This window comes from Saimiri boliviensis, chromosome 19 (genome assembly GCF_048565385.1).
Source record: "Saimiri boliviensis isolate mSaiBol1 chromosome 19, mSaiBol1.pri, whole genome shotgun sequence".
Classification (NCBI taxonomy): domain Eukaryota; kingdom Metazoa; phylum Chordata; class Mammalia; order Primates; family Cebidae; genus Saimiri; species Saimiri boliviensis.
Window position 1 is genome coordinate 33,128,098 of NC_133467.1, and position 18,962 is coordinate 33,147,059.

Below are 18,962 nucleotides of genomic sequence, written 5' to 3' on the forward strand. Positions count from 1 at the left end.
CACTTTGGGAGGCCGAGGCGGGTGGATCACAAGGTCAAGAGATCGAGACCAACCTGGTCAACATGGTGAAACCCCGTCTCTACTAAAAATACAAAACATTAGCTGGGCATGGTGGCGCGTGCCTGTAATCCCAGCTACTCAGGAGGCTGAGGCAGGAGAATTGCCTGAACCCAGGAGGCGGAGGTTGCGGTGAGCCGAGATCGCGCCATTGCACTCCAGCCTGGGTGACAAGAGCGAAACTCCGTCTCAAAAAAAAAAAAAAAAAAAACTCAGAACTGCACTTCTAAGGCAGAGAGGCCTGCAAGGACTAAGCCTGTTTCACACATCAGTAAACCAAGGCCCAGAGAGGTGAAGTGGCTTTCCTAAGGTCACCCAGCCGGAGCCTGCAGGTGGTGGAGGCAGGACTAGAACCCAGGTGTCCACTCTGCTGGGCAGCCTTTCCAAAGGTCTCTTTACTTTCTTTTTTTTTTTTTTTTTTTTTTTGAGACGGAGTTTCGCTCTTGTTGCCCAGGCTGGAGTGCAATGGCGCGATCTCGGCTCACCGCAACCTCCGCCTCCTGGGTTCAGGCAATTCCCCTGCCTCAGCCTCCTGAGTAGCTGGGATTACAGGCACGTGCCACCATGCCCAGCTAATTTTTAGTATTTTTAGTAGAGACGGGGTTTCACCATGTTGACCAGGATGGTCTCGATCTCTTGACCTCGTGATCCACCCGCCTCGGCCTCCCAAAGTGCTGGGATTACAGGTTTGAGCCACCGCGCCCGGCCTACTTTCTTTAGAATATAAGAGGTTGGTTTTGTGTGTGTGTTTGACTGACTCATTATGTTTGCTTCAGCACCGGCTACATAGCCAGTGCTTAATAAAGGCTTGTTGAATGAATAAATAAACGAGTGCTCAGGCTGATATTAAAATGAGTTTTTGGCCTCTGAGCAGACATCGCCTGGGCAGCAGGGAGGAGAGGGGTTGGCACCGAGTCAGGCCGGCATGAGACACTTGCGGGTCTCAGAAGTTGCCTGTGCCCTCTCCTACCCTTGCTGCAGACTCGGGAGTCTCCCAGCACTGCCTGCTAGACGGCTGCCTGCCTGCGGCGCCCCTCACGGGGTCTGTGTCTGCCTGAAGCTCTCTGATGTAAAGGTCTCTTGGTTTCCGGGGCCTCTCCGGCTTCGCGATGCCCTCCTCAAGCCAGTCCACGGTGGGAGGAAAGGCAGGGCTGCAGGGCGGGAGAGCCGTAGAGACAGGGCTCGGGAGCGGAGAGGAGGGTGCTGAGGTAACTAGGGGATGGTGCGTCCAGGAGTCTATGCTGGAAGTGGGGAATGGGGGAGAAGACGGGACAGTTTGGGCGTTGGGTAGCCAGGCACTCACCTTTGAGGCCCTGGCCCATGCCCAGGGCCAGCCCGTCCTTGGTCCATTGCACAATTCCAGAGTAGTTGAGCAGCACGCAGGGGAGCACGGCCCGCTGTCCAGCCACCACTGTCTGGTCGGCCGGCTCCTGGCTGAAGCGGGTCTGGGTCCCTGCAAAGCCAAAGCTGGCACTGGGTAAGATGAGTAAGGAGAGGGGCTTCTCTAAGGGGTCCCGGTCCCCACACAGAAGGAGGGAGGGAGCCTCTGGCTGAGGATGGGAACTCTCCGGTCCCTGCCCTCCTTCGGTCTCAACGCTTCGTTCCAAGATGCCATAGCCTCGCCCTTTATTCCTTCTTCCCTCCAAGGCCCATGGGAATGGGTTTCAGGAGCTGAAGCGCTCAGCAATCACAGAAAATGGGGCACTGTTATATAAAATCCCTTAGAAATGGGTCTAGTCCTCCTCCGTTTACAGAGGAGGACCCTGAGGTCCAAGGAGGACAGTAACTTACTCAAGGGCAAGTTAATGGCAGAGCTGGGATAAGAACCTGAGCCCCTGCATCCAGGTTCTGGCTGTTCCTCTACTACCCCCTGCCCCACCCCACCCCACCCCCACATTAATGACTCCTGCTTAGACGTGTTATGTGAGCTGATGCGAGCCAATGTGAACCAACACACGCGTGCAGCTACGCCGGATACAGTTCCTCCATGAATACTTCACGGTAGATTCTATGGCGCCAGCATGTACACGTGTGTACAGAAGCTTCCCGGGTGGGAAGTATATCCAGAACAAAGTAGCTCTGAACCCACTTCTTGGCACATGTGCCCTTTTCGGTGTTTATCCTTTGCTCCCAGGTGCAAGGGGGCAGGAGTGTGTACACACGAACACACCTGCACACACCCACCCTCCCTCACCGTGGGAGCTGAGAGACCACGTGACTTTGTTCCACTCTCCCTCCGGCTGTGGGAGCTACACATGGCTGCCCGGCTGGCAGCTCGGCCGGGAGCATTTGATTAGAGAACTGCAGAGTAATTGCCTTTAATTGTGGAGCCTAAATGGAGCAGGGAATTGCATTGCGGGTTTTTCTCCCCCAGCACTCCCACCCACCAGCTCCAACCAGCACTGGTCGGCCCCAGTGGCGGGGCAGGCCTAGGCTCCTTGCAGAGCTCTGTGAGCTATGGGGCTGTGGGGAAAGGAGGAGGGGGGCAAGCGAGTGGCTGGAGGATGGCAAAGGAGAGGTCTGGGGCTTCCTTGCCATGCTCCCAACCTGTCACGCCAGCTAACTGAAGTCAGCTCTCCCCAAAAGTCACGGCCGCCTCCTTCTTCTTTCCCTCCCCAGCTTATGAATCTGCAGAAGCCACAATCCCCAAATCCGACCTTTTTCTAACACAGCTTTCTAAAATTCCTCTGACCCACCATCACTGCTGCGTGTAAGCAGACCTAACCCACCCCTCGCCACTCCGGGATCTCCCTCTAAGTCCCCACAGAAGTGGGATCCCAGCCTTGTCTCCTCCCTTCCTTTTCCTTCCCCAGCCCCATGTCTCCTTTGCTTCCCAACCCTGCTCTACATTTCCCTCTTCCAGGAAACCCTCCTAGCCCGATTCCTCAGCCCCTCGGGCAAATATAACCGGTCACATCACTCGGCCCCGCTGTCATCACTGTGTACAGGGATTCCTCTCTCAAACTATCTGGGATTATGCCCATGATTTTGTTTGTCACATGGCAGAGGGCAGCAGGTAGGTGAGGGCGTTTGCCCTATGTGTTCCAGGAGAATGGGAACCTCTCCTCTAAGGCCGGGGGCCAAGCTCTCTCCTCCATCTGAATCTCCCTGAACATCCGACATCCACCCACATTGGTTGTCACACACAAAGAAGACTGAAAAAGCAGTGGCCGGGGGCCCAGCGTGGACTGATAACCAGAATGGGAGCTGGCATGAGGCAGCCTCTTTACTCTTGATTCAGTGTGCAAATTTAGCTCTTTGGCTCTGCAGGGGCCAGGAAGTTAGAAACAGGGTCCCTTTCTCATACTCCATGAGTGACTCCCCAACTCTGCTGACCTGACCTCTCATTCATGTTTTCTAAAGGATAATCCCTTTTGAGAGATTAGGGTGGCAGGTGCTGAGATCCTGGCGGAGGGGTGGGTCAGGTGAGCAGCCAACATTATTAATTCAAGCATTGCCCTCATTATTATTCAAATTTATTCATATCCTTGCGCATTTCTCTAGTGCAGCTACATGCCGCAAACTCTCCACACTCACGTTTCTCCTTCCCATGGCCCCCGGAGCCCAAGTCAAGGGCTTAAGAGTGGGGTTGCTGGTGAGCCCTGGCTCAGAGGTGGAATTTATATGCATAGCTTTCTTGCATGAAGCCTGGACACCCTGGTCTCTTGCTGAAGGCTCTCAAGGACAGTGAGCAGCTGGCCCTTGTCCACTTGGAATGGAGATGCAGCTGGAGATGGGCAGCACTTGAAGTGAGAATCAGGAGATGAGGGTCTTGCAGAGAGGTGAGGAGTGGTGTGACCTTGGGCCTGTCAGTCTCTCATCCGGGCCCCCACTTGCTCATCTATACAATGACAAGCCTGGACTAAGGACCGCTAGGTCCCTCTGCACTCAAATACTAACAGCATAGGTTTAGGAGACAGACTATGGTTTATATATTGCCTATGTGGCTTCCTCACCCAGTGACCTTGGCCAAGTTACTTGCTAGGCTTCATTTACCTCCCTGGTAAACTAGGGAATGTTAATGTATGTTTCTGGATGGCTGTCACCGTCAAATGAGATGAGGTGTATGCTATGCTTGGTTTAGTCTCTTGCCTGTACACAGTAAATGGCAGCTATGATCATTATTTCTCCTGAGCAGTTAGACAATTAGAGGGACAACGGGAAACCTGAGCAGGAACATGACAAAGAAGGTGGTGTCTGCCTTCCTGGGAGTTTTGAAGTTTCCTCTTGATTTAGGCCTGGTTGAAGCAATTCAGTCCAGACACAGGGGGATGGAAGTAAAAACCCTGCAGAGAGTCAGGCATTCAATTCAATGGAAAGGCAGCCTAGATCCTGAGCCTACAAAAGCCACAGGCAATGTTTTCTGGTCCCAACACAGCCCCTGCAGTCAACACAGAATCCCAAATAGAGTTCAGATGTCCCTGGGTTATGCCAACCTGGCTTATGACTATGGGGACGCCCCAAGTCTGCCCTCACCAAGTCCTGTTCTCTCTGATCTGTATACACTAAGCCTTTGTCACCTCTTCATGCCCTTGCATAGGCCTTTCCCTGGGGAGGACACTGCTCCCCCCCATTCCCTTGGGATTCAAACAGTCACGTCCTCCGGGAAGTCTCCCATGACTTTTGTGCATTCCCTCAAGGTCTTCCTACTCACATCTCACCTCTGCCGTAGTAGGGTCCACACTGCACTGGCCACCCCGTCCCTGCTGGGCCCCAGGGGCAACTCCAGGAGTCTGGACCATGTCACTCATCATCAAACCCATCACCTGGTGCAGGGCCTGCTGCCCGACACACCACAGGTGTTCCGAATATGTCTGTTGACTGAGGGAGTGGGAGTGAGTAAATCCAAGTCCACAGTCCTGCCTGTGAAATCTCCATCCAGAAAAGGAGCCAGCGCATGCCCCTGCCCTGAGGGGAGGCTCACAGACTTCCATGGAGACAGAGACAGGCTGGGCGGGTAAAGGGGACAGCACCTTCCTCCCAGCGAGAGGAGGAGCAATGTTGGGGCAGAACTTGGGAGTCTGTCCTGGGAAGCTCGCTGAAAACGGAGAACCTGGAGCAGAGGAGGGGAAGGGCAAGGGAAACAGGCTCTGGTCGGTGCTGACATATGGAGGGATGTGGGAGAGCAGAGGAGAAAGCTTAGAAAGCGAGCAGTGAGGCGCGGGGCGCGGTGGCGAACGCCTGTAATCCCAGCACTTTGGGAGGCAGAGGCGGGTGGATCACGAGGTCAGGAGTTCAAGACCAGCCTGGCCAAGATGGTGAAACCCCGTCCCTACTAAAAATACAAAAATCAGCCGAGCGTGGTGGTGGGTGCCTGTAATCCCAGCCCACTTGGGAGGCTGAGGTAGAGAATTGCTTGAATCTGGGAGTCGGAGGTTGCTGGAGATCGCACCACTGTACTCCAGCCTGAGCGACAGAGTGAGACTCTGTCTCAAAAAAGAAAAGAAAAAAGAAAATGAGCAGTGAGGTGCAGGCCTGGGACAGGGCACGGCTGCTCAGTCAGCAGGAAGGGGAGAGGGGACCCAGTAGCATTACAGTGTAAAAGGGGGTGAGGTATTGGTTTGAACTTGAATGTCAAGAAGTCACCAAGAACCCAGTACAAGTGGCCTAGGCACACATCTGTGTGCACATTCTACATCTCAGGCTTGGTTGCCTGGCCTTCCACCATCCATGCCGCAGAGCAGAGCCTGCCCTGGACTAGGGGTGACATTTCAATCCTGTTCCTACCCCTGCGTCCACTTCCAGGAAATAAAACCAGTGCCAAACAGAAACACAAAAAAACTGCTCTATGCAGGGGGGTGGGGAGGTGACCTCGGGGAGCCAGGTGGGAGTGGAACCAGGAAGGTCCTGACCACAGACATAAAGTGAAAACAAGACCAGCCTCCCACTGCCGGGTCAAATCCTGGCAGCTCCAGTCTGGGGCCAGCCAGTGAAAGTCTGCGCGTATGTTTCAAGTGTATTCCCACCTGCTTTGATCTTGCTCCCTCCCTGCCTTCAGACATCATCACAGCTGTGGTGAGCTCTTAAGCAGTCATTGTGAAGACAGGCAGAGAAAAATCGAGCAGCACACGTGTGTGCCAGGGCACGCACACTCACACGCACCCACACGGTACCCAGGAGAAGGCTGACAGAGGCACAGATGACGCTGAGAAGTAAGACAAAGACAGACACCCACACAGAGACAGAGGCAGAGCGAGGAGGGAACGGAGACTAGAGTGAGAAGGGAAGGGAAGAGGCGAGCTCTGTGGGAAAGAGCCCAGGGTGGAAAAGATGCAGGTCAGACCGCCAGGGATCCAGAGAGAGAAGCACCAGGAGGAGCCAGTGAGACAAAGACACCCACAGAGTAATAGAGACCCAAGGCAAAGCAGGGAGGAAGGAGGCAGAGATGGAGACCAGGAGGAAGACAGAGGCGGGAGGGGAGTGGGGGCCCTGGTGGCACCCCATCTCCTGCCGTAGTGTTGGACACTCCATTTTTCTCACCGGGAAAGAGATTACCAGGAGGCCCAGCCGAGGTTTGCAGGGAGGTGAATAGCCTGGATAGGAGGAGGAGATCAGAGCCTTGATGGATGAGCGGAGCGCAGAGGGACTCTGGGGAGAAGTTAGGAGAGCAATAGGGGATTGGGCGTGGCAGCTCTGCGCCTCTTCCCCAGATGAGGAGAGGTGAGAGGCGACAGAACGCCAATCGCCCACTAGCTTCCCCTCTGCCTCTCTCTCAGACATCCTTCCTTTCAGGTCAGCCCACAACCTTCACCACCCGCACCCCATAACACAAAGCTCCTCTAGCCTCAGACTGGGAATCACCCCCTCCCTATTCTCCTGCTGCATCACTGGGGCCTCTGATTATAACACTTCATCACAGCCTGCCTTGGACCAAAAATTACCCGTGTGTCTGTTTCTGTCTCCCCTACTCTCCTGGGAGCCCCTGGATAACAGAGAGGCTTTGATTTACCTTCCTTGTCCCTTCAATCCCAGCAATGTTCCTTAATAATAAACACTCCCAATTACGAGATGCCAAGTATGTGCCAGGCACCGAGGCGATGCCCTGCAGGCATTGTTTCTGTATCAGAATCCACTATTATTATCTCCATTTTACAGAAAAGGGAGACAAGGCTCAGGGTGCTTCAGGTACAGCTGTTACGTGGCAGAGATGGGACGTGAACGCAGATATTTTCTGCTACAGGGAAATCCAGGAAGTCTCTCCTAAATAGACTAGATTCATGACCTCTACTTAGAAGAGAACTATCAGTGACCTGAGTTCTGGCCATCTCCCATTCCTGCTTTCCAGCCTTCAGCTTAGACTCCCATCTTAACTCTGTTTATCCCCTGAGAGGCTGCACTCCTCAGGTCGGGCTGGCCAGCACTCTACAACCACACAGGAGTTGCCCCACATGCTGCCACAACACAGAAGATTTGGTGTAGGGGTCTCTACATGAAGGGAAGAGTGGTACCCAAGGCTGGAACACCTGTCAACAGCATCCAGAGAGGTTTCAGTGATTCATGAAGCACCAGCCTTCAGGCCACCAGTGGCCACGAGCAGAAGCAGCCCCTGCTTATAAAGGGCCAGTCGCTGTTCTGTGCAGCGGACTGATCGCCTGCTGCTTCTATATACAACAATCCAATGAGGCAGGCACAATGACTATCCTTCATAAGAAAACTAAGGCTCAGGGACGTTAAGAAACTTCCATCTAGTCACACAGCTGGTAGGTATCGGACAGAGAGCACAGCAAGGAGCCAGACCACTGGCTCCCTTGGAATGCCATCTTAGCAGCCCGGCCACTGCTGTCTTTTCTTGGAACCTCCCAGCTCAGGCCACTGTGCAAACCTGTCCGCAGGGGCCTCTCTACCTCCCCCCAGCCTTTTTTCTTTTTTGAGACGGAGTTTTGCTCTTGTTACCCAGGCTGGAGTGCAATGGCAGGATCTCGGCTCACAGCAACCTCCTCCTCCTGAGTTCAGGCAATTCTCCTGCCTCAGCCTCCTGAGTAGCTGGGATTACAGGCACGTGCCACCATGCCCAGCTAATTTTTTGTATTTTTAGTAGAGACGGGGTTTCACCATGTTGACCAGGATGGTCTCGATCTCTTGACCTCGTGATCCACCCACCTCAGCCTCCCAAAGTGCTGGGATTACAGGCGTGAGCCACCGCGCCCGGCCTCTACCTCCCCTTAATACTGTCCCCTCACCTGGAGCATTCTCTCCCTCTTAACACTGACCTTCCTGCGGCGACTAACCTTGTTCTCCAGCTCCCTGCTCCAGCCTCATCATAGCACTGGTCTGCAGAGCCAGGCCAGTCTCTGTGTGAACACACTTCCTGCCCTTGCAAAGGCCTGGGAGGACAATGAGGTCGAATCCCATTTTTGATGAAGAACTAGGAAGTGACCTCTAAATCTATCCTAGAGGGGCGGAAATGCCTAGATTCACGCACACACACACACACACACACACACACACACACACACCACCTACTTCTTACAGGGACACAGGCACCATAACACACAAGCACATACATTTACCAGCAAGCACATGAGCACACACATCCTTCCCACATTCAAGTACTTGTCCCTGCACCCATGGATGCCCGTCTGCTCCTGTGTCTCTGCACACGTGCCCTGATGGTCATGTTCCCAGAGCCCAGGCTGCCAGGCCAGCCCGGAACCAGAGAGGGAATGGGGCCAAGCGCATGAGATGCCAGGGAGCCAGGCGGCAGAGGAGGGGGGTGGTGGAGGACAGGCCCTGTCTCCCCGGATTTATCAAACGAGCAGTAATGAACCCCCTGGGCCAGAGCAGTCCCCATGCTCTCCACTCCAGATCGTGCTGCTGGTTCAAAGGGAAGTCTTTGATTTGCACCGACAGCTTTCAGATGGAACTAAATCTCTCCACACTCCACTCTCCCTCCTCTGCGCTCACATCTTGGCTCCCCCCGCCTCTGCAGAATTCCGTTCACAACCCCCCCCCACCCAGTCATTCCCTTCTTCTCTATGAAAAATATAACAGCCAGAGAGGTCCCCTTACATTGGGTTCTCTCAGAGAAAAGAGGATTTCAATTCTCTAGGCTGGGCCTTCGAAGGGGGAAGGAGAGAGGAAAGGGAGAGATTGGCGCTTCTGACAGAGGAGAGAAGGCAAGGAGGAAGGAGGAAGGAGGAAAGGAGGGGAGTGCTGGGCTGCGGCTGGGCAGGCTGAGGACAGACACAAAGAAATCTGGCCAGGGCCACGGAGGCAGGCAGGGGCTCCCCGGGAAAAAGCTCTGCGCCTGCCCAGCTACTATGGATGAGGGGTCTGGGTCTGTTGATTTTGCCTTTTATACAGCCCGGCCCAGAATCCTAAAATGTCAAACTTTGATATGACTGACTTTAGAGACTCTTAACTCCCTGCTTTGACAGGTGAGGCATCGGGGGTCAGAAAACTCCATGACCTTGCTCTCAGTGGATAATCTCAGAGGACTGACTATGCGTAGATGTCAGGTGACAGGGGCATCAGGCAAAGAGTGGGAAATGACAAATGGCAGTCCCCAAAGACAAGTTTCCAAACATTTAAGGACTATTATCACTTCCTGTCTCTGCCCACCAAAGCGCTCTGGCTTCATTTCACAGTTTGCAGTGAAAAAGACAGTCAACAGTAGGAGCCTCAAATGCCCAGACTGAATCCACCTTTACCGCCTTCCCACTTCTGGTCCTTTCTCAACCCGGGAAGCCAAAGCCATGGGCAGAAGAATCAATCTCTCCCTCACTCCAAGCGGCTTGGCCACCGCCACCCTGATGTCCATCTCTAAGGCTGGGGGTATGGTAGGGACAGCCGTAGGGGAATCTTTCCAGGGACCAGATGGGATTTTACAAGTGGCCAGCGTCTGGCCTGGTTTCCTTGCATCTGAGCAGACCGCAGAGGCCAGCTGCAGCGGGTGGCTGGCGCTCATGGCGGCAAGGCAAGAAGGTTTACTGTTCTGAGCCTGTGGATTAGTCACCCAAAAAGGCAGGAACAGAGCCCTGAAAAACACAAGGGGGATCAGCCCAGCACGGCCCTGCCAGGAAGAGGCAGGAGAACTCCAAGCCAGAAGTGAGGAGGTGTGGGCTTGTCTGGTCCTGGTTCTGCCACCAACTTGCTGTATGACTTGGAGAGGTCATTTCACTTACCTGGGCCTCAGACCCCTTAGCCTGTGAACGGAAGGAGAAGATTCACTTGGCCCCCATGGGCCTCCCCATCTCCAGTGTGCTCAGATTGCACCCCTGCCTCCTGCTCTCCTGGGGCCTCAATCAAACCTGAGGACACTTAAGCACTCAGCACCAGGCTGCTGGGAGAAAGTGGTGTACCTGGGCCCACCCTGGCATTGCCACCCTGGAGCGGTTTCTTCCCTAGTCCTGCAGGGATGTGGAGGGAGGTCGGTGGGTCTGTGTTACTAAGACCGAAGCTGAGGACTCAGATGAGGTATCCAGCATAGGAGAAGAGAGGCTGTCCTTTCTTTTCCCATCAGAAACTCCCATCAGAGTTTCTCACATCCCTGCCAACAGGCTCATGGTGGTGCATGGAGGATAAAGGTTGGGCAGGCCGGGGTCCCTGAAGTGACCTGCCAGCCCAGACCCCGCTCACAGGACTCTGAGCTCTACATGGAAAAGGCTGGCAGTGGTGGCTGGAAACACTCCCACCTGCCCCGTTTCAACCTCCAGCTCCGGGCACCTGGGCCAGGCCTAGTAGGCCAGCTCTGTGCAAATGTGCCCTGGCAGGGGCCCCTGAGTATGTTTTATGGGAAGGACAATGGCACGGGGAGCCTAACTGTGCTGGCTACAGCAGGTGCTCCCGATAGGCGGGAGCAGAAAGTGGGTGGCAGGGCCGGTGGATGGTTCTGCTGAAAACCTGAATTTCAATCTGGCTTTAGTGGGCAAGAGAAGGAAGGTGGGGGGAGACAGAAGGCAGGTGGCAGGCAGGGACTTAGTTCAGATAGGAAGCTAAGAGGAAGGAGGGCAAAAGACAAAGAGGGAAGGAGGCGGCTGAGCAGAAACTAGGCCAGGGCCCGAGAAGGCTGCAGGAGACAGAGGAAGGCGCCGGGAGCTGGGGTGGGAAGGGAGGAAGGGGGGGGCAGCCTCTGTCCTCCCCGCCCAGGCCCTGCACCTGCCTCCCGGACCTACAGGAGCACAGGGAGGCAGGGCCCAAGGCTGGACTTGCCAGCAATCCCCGGGGTCCGCACGGTGGGAGGGAAGGAAAGCGAGACGCAGGACGCTGAAGAAGATGCTCCGATGTGCAAAGGTGGACTCAGAAGAGGAAAAAGGTGGGAAGAAAAGAGTCGCAGGCAGAAACGGAGCGCAACGGAGATCGGAGAGAAAGCCGGCTGTGGGAAAAGTGGGCAAGGGGCTGTTAAAGATTGTTTTAAGGTCGGGTGAGGAAGAAAGGTGCCCAGAGGACACCACGGTATGAAGGAAACGGGACAGGACAGAGACAGGCAGGGGGAAGACAAGAGAACTGAATTAGAATGACGGTGAGAGGTGGGTGGGAAAGGCCTTGACGCTCACCCCTCCAACATGCTTTATTTTGAAGGAGCTGAGGGTCCGTGAGGGAAGGCGGTCCATGGGATGGGCACGTCTCCAAATTCCCGGTGGCTTTGGCACTAGCCTCACAATGACAGAGGGCCCCTCTCTAGAAGCAGGTACACCCCAAAACCTACTCTTCCTGCACTGATGGTGGGGCAAGAAGAGGCTCTTCCTGGAAACCCTCCTTCACTGAAAGAAGGAACAAAAACAAGGTGGGGGAGAGAGGAATTATGGAGGAGAATGCTGGGAAAATGTATCACAAATGAGAAGTGAGAATCAAGAAAAAGAAAGGTGAGGAGACTGTCTGGGAGAGGAAAAGAAGATCGAAGATCAGGACAGAGGAGTGAGAGAGAGGCAACTGGAGAAGGCTGAGGGGAGGGGCGGGCGGCCGGGGCAGCGGGGCTCCGCAGGCAGAAATCCCGGCTGCAGTTCCCACCCTCGGGCCTCATCTGAAGGTCTTGAGCTTCTAGATCAAAGAAAAGGAGTGAAGTCCTTGGGAAATGGAAGGACGTTTTGAAAGGATTAGCCAAGGAGGGAGAGAAGAGAATGAGGTGGGCTATAGCTGAGGTAACACACAAGGCAACAGAGGGCAGGGTCTTTGTGTCTCCCCACAAACACAGCTCACAGCTCACCTCCCTCCCACAGGCGTCCTCAAGGGGCTCCGTCCGGAACCTTGCCGTCTTAGAAGGGAGGTCAGGCAGAGCGTGGTGACTCACGTCTGTAATCCAAACTCTTTGGAGGCCAAGGGGGTGGGGGGCAGATCACCTGAGGTCAGGAGTTCAAGACCAGCCTGACCAACATGGTGAAACCCCGTCTTTAAAAAAAAAAAAAAAAAGAAGGGAGCTCAATCAGCAGTTTCATCTCCTGCGATCCTGCCTTTTCCTGGGCAGGCACAAAATTTTTCCTGGGGTCTAACCCCATTCCCTTCTTTTACATAAAAGCCATCCCTCTGGGCATGACACCTCCCTACAGGCTCCAGAATGAAGGTAAGTGGAAGTTCTGCTCTGAAAACCTCCATGGCTTGCTTCAACATTCTTAGTTACCACTGTAACAAACAGAGCTTCGAAGCCCAGTCTGAGAGGAGCCAGGATGGTACCTGGGTCCCTGCAACAGGCTGGAAGCCCAGGAATAAATGCAGGCTGTTCCCAGACCCTCTCTCCAGGTCTCCTGGCATTTTTAGGAACAGTCTCTGGAATAAACAGCCTCAACTCAGAAATCCACAAAGGGCTGAGCAACAAACAGTCAAGGGCGTTCTCTCCTTGACCCTGAAACCAAAAGAACCAGAAGTAAATTCAGGTCTTCTGATACCCGGCAAGCACTCTAAAGGACAGTTCTGTTTCTAATTTTAACAAGTTTTATTGCATTTCGACGCCCTCTCACCTCCCACTCCGCCTCTTGCCCCTCTTTTCCACCTCAAAATAATTAAAAAAAAAAAAACAAAACCGTCAGCAGGTTTAGGTGATAGACATTATTCTCCTTCCAGAGGCTGGAACCCGTCATCATAGAAAACTCTGTAGATTTCTCCAGAATTTCCAGATAGACTATCTGAGTCTATGAGCGAGGTGAACAACTAATACGGGACAGTGCGGGGCTCTGATGACTGCTCTAGACATCGATTCTCCCTGGATCCACACTAGTGCCTCTAAGAAAGGCTGGGTTGGCAGACGCTAGACATGCCCATGTCACTGGTGTCCCCAGACCCCATCACTGCGCCTTCCATACAAGCCCTAGGATAAACATGAACAGCCGTAGATCCCAAGGAATAGATACTGTTATTCACGTAAGAACTTTCTAATAGCACGTAGCAGTGGCTTCCCATCACTAGAGGTATTCAAGATAAGGCTGGATGGCCACCAGGCAGAAATGCTCTGGAGGGCTCTAGGCAATATTTAGAACTCCTTTCAATTCTGGTGCTTTAGGATTCTATTTACACACCATATATTTTCTTCTGACTTTGAACTTAAACCCAAGTAATTAATTTGTAACAGGTCAATTAGGGTGGACTCAAAGTTTAGAGGAAGGAATTCTTTAAACAGGACCATCTGAAGGGTAAAGAACAGGCCAAAAAACAGTCTAGGATGGAAGTCAAAGGTATACATAAAACCTTTTCGCCACGGCAGTTAACCGTAAGATGTCGGAGAGACGGTAACGAGACTTGGACATAATCACGTGGATTCAGACCTGGAGTTCAGTCTGCAGCTATACTTTTTTTTATTCTGGCTTCTTTTCCAGATGACTAGATGGCAAACTTCTTGAGGCAATAAATGTAATCTTAGTCATGCGTCATTCACACACACCACAGGTGCTCAATAAATGCTTATTATTTGGTTATTAATAAATTCTTATTGTTTGGTTACTGAGTTAAGGATGAATGTATAAAATACCACCCTCCAGAGAAAATAAACTCAATTCATTAGACACTTGTTCATGTAATAAATACTTACTGAATGCCTACACGTTCACATCACCATATGCAGCCTCATCCCAGGACAGGGCCCACTGTCCGGGGCCCCGGAATACAAAGGTGAACATGACAGACCTAGTCTTGCCATTGTCCAGCTTAAGATCCAGTAGACATACCCAAGCACCAAGTCCATACGGTGTGAAGGCAGCCATCAAGGGGCAACATGGAGGAAACTATCTGAGGTGCAGGAAGAAATCCTGTAGGAAGTGATTTCTATGACAAGCTCTGAGGGATGGGTAGGAGTTTTCTTGGTAAGCAGCAAGAGAAGGGAGAGCAAAATGTCCTGGGAAGGCAGAGGGCATAGACAGCAGTGTGAAGTTAGGAAAGCAAAGCCTTTTAGGATCCTGGAAGCAGTCAGCCTGGCTGGTGTGTTGAGCACAGCTCTCCTGGAAGCCAGGCAGTGTGCTTGATGGGATGGGCAAGCTGGAAAATGGGAAGTCTCCAGCTCTCACATCCTATCGGGGGACATTAAAGAGTTAACAATAAATTAAGTGCTGAAAAACTCCACCAGTGTCATGCAGTAGTTGCCAATGCTGATAAGATGAAAGCAGGGCCAGCTTGGTGGGGACAATGACGTGGGAACCCATGCAATCTGAATACTCCCGAGGGCATGGACATGGAGGTCTTACTCCACTCAGGAGCTTACAGCCTTAATAGACGATTGTGGAGTGAATATCTTAATTGATGTTTGTTGAATGAACAAAAACAATGAATTTTTTTTCATATCTGACTTCCAAACTGGTCTTCCCTTGGGCCGTGACTCATATTGTTAGGCTTTTATAGTTCTGGTCCCCTACTATAACCTAGTAGGTTCAACATGGGTGGCCTTGCTTGGCACAGAGTAGGTATTCAATAAATACACATTTATCGGCAAGAATGGCATTAAGCCTTGAAGACAAGAAATATTTCAACAGCCAGAGAACTGGGGGAAGAGTATTTCAAACAAAGGGAATAGCATGAGCCAAGACACAGAAACATAAAAGTCCGGCGAGCAGTTGGAAGTAGCTGGGTTTCAGGCATAAATAAATTGGAACCATGATCAGACATATTTCAAAATCTAACCACCTTCTCTTTCTGAACATTTCTTAGTCTCTGCCCTCCAGAAACTTCTGGGCTATTGAGAGAATGGACATAAGACAAAGAAAGAGGCCCAGATTCAGGAAGACCAAAGTGGAATCTGTGGCACATTTGAGCTGCACAGGGCCGTGTGTGTCAGCCTGACAAGGGCTGGGGATGGGCTCCGGATGAATCAGAAAGGATGAGACTGCGATGGTGATGGGAGTGTGTTTTGCATCTGTGTGCAAGGGGGGACACATGTGTCCTTGTTTGCATTCACCTGTCTAGGTAAGCGTGCACGTGTTAGCACACGTCAACATACTAGTGTTGGTATATAGTCACCAGAAGGGAGAATGAGGCACTTTCTGAACGTAAGCAGGACATGCTAGGGATTTCCAATTAATCTCCATTAAAAAGATTTCCTGCAAAGACGCTCCTAGAATCCCCAGGTTGGGGTCATCTGGATCAATTCTGCATAAAGTAAAAGCAGTTCCAACCGGCTGCTGAATCGATCCATCTAACTCGGTTCGCTCTCCACGTGCAAGGGGCACAGAGTGTTAATTTGCTGCGGGGAGCTGAGGAAGCCTGGAGTGGAGGCTCCATAATTAAGAGCTTTAGGAGCAGGTCTCAATATGGCAGCATTCAATATACAGAGGCTTGCATAGAGGAGGGAGCACTCAGAGGTAGAACTTCAAGGTTGATGAGGCTGGGGCTCTTGTTCTTCCCTGCTGTGCCTGACTCAGTTTCCTTGTCAGGCGGAAAACAAATGGCCCAAGAGCAGAGGAGTCCAGGGAAGCTGAAACCACTCATTTTACCCTCTCAGAAATTTACAGGTTATTGGTGGGGGACATGGTGTTGGTGACCAATTGCAAGTCTGTGGTGTGGGCACATGGAAAGACTTTCTCTTTAGGGCATGCACACTGATGATTGTTCCTGAGACCCCAAAGTATATGAACACCAGGGCAGCTCTGTGGCCTCATTTCCATTAAGGAGGCAAGTATTTAGCAGGAAGAGTAACCTACTTGTCCACATGCCAGCCACTCCACCATCTCCCAGCAGACCTACATCCATCCACAGCCTGGTATGCAACCTTCAAATCCCCTTCCTCCAGGCAGTCTTCCTAGACTACTCAAGCCTCTTTTGCTTGGCCTCCAAGTTGAGTTGACATCTTTTGTTTGTCTCTACCTTGGTTTGCCTAGATGAATTCTAACTGAGATCCCCCATCTATCCAGAAGGTGGGGACAGAAAAAAAACTGGGATTTTAGTTAGGTGAAATGAGACTGGGGTTAGGAAAGTGGTCTTTAGGATTAGGATGGGGAATACACAGAGTGGGGGTGTGGGATTAACTAGTGCTCAGTATGAGCATTGGGGTAGGCAGGGGTGGGGGGCGGTCAGGATTGAAGCAGAGATTACTCTTAAGGATAGAGCTAAGGTTTGGCTTATTATGTTCTCATTATTCGATAAGCATTTATTGATCACTTACGCTGTACCTGGCTCAGAGGGGACTTGAGATGCTCTCTTCAAGAGCTCATGTTCTAGTTAGGATTTGGTTACAGTCACTGCTAGGATTAGGTTTGGGTTGGAATTAGTGTTGAGGTGGAGGTTGGGTTCGGGGTTACTGTTTGGGGTCAGGGTTGAAGTAGGAATACGTTCAGATTATACGTAAACACAGGTTGGTGTGAGGTTTCTGTGTAAGCTCCTTCCTCCAAGTCCCTTCTCCCACTGCTTACCCATGCTTGTCTGTGCTGTCTACGGCTTCCTGGACTTACTGGAATCCGTTTAACGACAGCGACCATCTGCCACCCCTCCTAGTGATCAGCCCCTCCCCTCTCCTTTCTGCTCCTCCTGCGCCTTTCCCAGCAGGGGTCTGCATCCTGCATTCCTGGGCGGGGTGCTGATGACTTCTGTCCTCCCTCACAGCTCACATTCTGGGGGTCTCTGATCTTTGCCCCTCCTTCTCAATCTCCCTGTCTGTAGTCACCAGGATGAGCCATTTGTACCCATTCCCACCCTCCTTCCTTCCACCATTGCCCCACACAGCTTAAGGCCCTCACACTTCTGTCTTCATGCGTGGGACTCTTCTGTCTGCAGCTGAGTTCTTATCACTCTCTTTCTCTCCTCCTTTGATCCCTTTCCCATGTCCTGCAGAAGTTCCCTGGTCTCCCATTTCAATCTGCCCTTCCCCTCCACTGCGCCTTCCTCCTCCCTTAACCCCCTTCTGAGGAGACTCCCAACCCATCCCTCCAACTGCCTCTACTTGCCTCTTGGGCTGGAGAAATTTCTTTTCATCTCTCCTCATCAGTCATATGGGGCAGATCCCTAGAATTCCTCCTCTTCCTGGCATCCCAGCCAGGAGCAAGTTATTTTGCAGGAAGAGTCGTTTCCATGCAATACTAGGTGTTGAGGAATGTTGGAGTGGGGGCTTGAAGCAGGGAAGTGTTTCTTCTGCTCTCATCTTGTTCCAGGGTGAAGTAACATGACTCCAGGGCTGTCTCCTCGCCCAGAGTTTAGGAGGTGGCTGGATGAAATACCCACATTTCAGAAGTGGTTTGGGAAGGAAGTTTCAGAACTACCTGAGTAGAGATTAAGCTGCTCCTGTCCCCACCTTCCATTTCAGAGAATTCTGCCCATAAACCCACTGAGGGCTGGGCTTCCAGAGGATTCCCTGTGCCCTGCTCTGTCCTCTGCCCCTTTCTTGTTCTTGGAGCTCTCCTGTGCTCCCCTGAGAACCTAATCCCCCACTCATCCATCCATCCATTCATCCATCCATCGGAGGACTGTGAGCTTGATTGATTCTGATATCAGGAAGCAAAGGCTGCTCCTTGGAATGCATGGCACCCTGTCCTTCTTGCTGGGAGATAATCGAGGGGGAATATTGCCTCGTCCAGGAAACGAGGTGCTAAATTTGTTGTGAGATAGGTGTCAGAAGCAATCAAAAGGCGCCTTTCTGCATCCAGCCCTGAACAACTAAATGAGAAATCATTAGGTTACTGCAGACACCAGGGACAACAGAGGTGGAGGGATGAGAGATCACCTCTCCATTCCTTGGGGGTGGGCAACACAGGAAGATCTGAAAGGGAAAGGAAGATCAGAGACGGAGTGAAAGAGTGTGAGGAAGAGGCAGGCTGCTCTCTGAAGGTCTCTCCTACACCTGGACGTGGAGTATCCTTTTTGCCACAGCTGAATCCAGCTCCTCTCTAGGCGGTTTTGCGTGAAGCTTTATTGGGTAACTTCATCAGTCACCTGCTTCTGGCTCCTCCTCTGGCATCGAGGGCGGTTCTGAGGCTGAGATATACTGACACAGGACAGCGAGACAAGTGAGCAGAGTTAGGTGCCCCCAGATCCACAGAACTTGGGGTGAGTAGAAAAGCTGAGACAGGCTCACAGGGGAGGCTGATGAGGGTCTGGGTAGGGATGGGAAAGGAAAGCCTGACCCCCGACCCCTGCCTACCCTGATGCTCATACTGAGCACTCGTCAATCCCACACCCCCGCTCTGTGTATTCCCCACACTAATCCTAAAGGCCACTTTCCTAACCCCACTCTGACTTCACCTAACTCAAATCCCAGGATTTTTTCTGCCCCCATCTTCTGGATAGATGGCAGTCCTCAGAATTCATCTAGGCAAATGAAGGTAGAGACAAGCAAAAGATGTCAACTCAACCTGGAGGCCAAGCCAAAGTGGACATGTTGGCCCCTGAATCCTCAGGTCAGTCGTGGACGCTTACCCTTGCCTCTAACCCAGACGCCCAGAGCGTTCTCCCCTCCGGTCCTATTCTTGTCCCAGGGACTGGGTGCTAGCAATTGGGAGTGAACATGGGTTTGAGGGCTGGGCCAAGGCTGTGAGGCTCCGGACAAAGGGACTTGATGCTTT

The 18,962-nt window shown here is 52.4% G+C and overlaps 1 protein-coding gene across 2 annotated transcripts in view; it reads right to left on the reverse strand.

The window, feature by feature from the left end:
- The window catches only part of KIRREL1 (kirre like nephrin family adhesion molecule 1), a 106,006-nt gene that overhangs the window by 17,979 nt on the left and 69,065 nt on the right, over positions 1-18,962 (reverse strand). For both annotated transcript variants that reach the window (XM_039460194.2, XM_039460193.2), the window contains exon 2: positions 1,361-1,510. In XM_039460194.2, the coding sequence (XP_039316128.1) occupies positions 1,361-1,510 (150 nt within the window). The remainder of the gene's footprint in view (positions 1-1,360; positions 1,511-18,962) is intronic.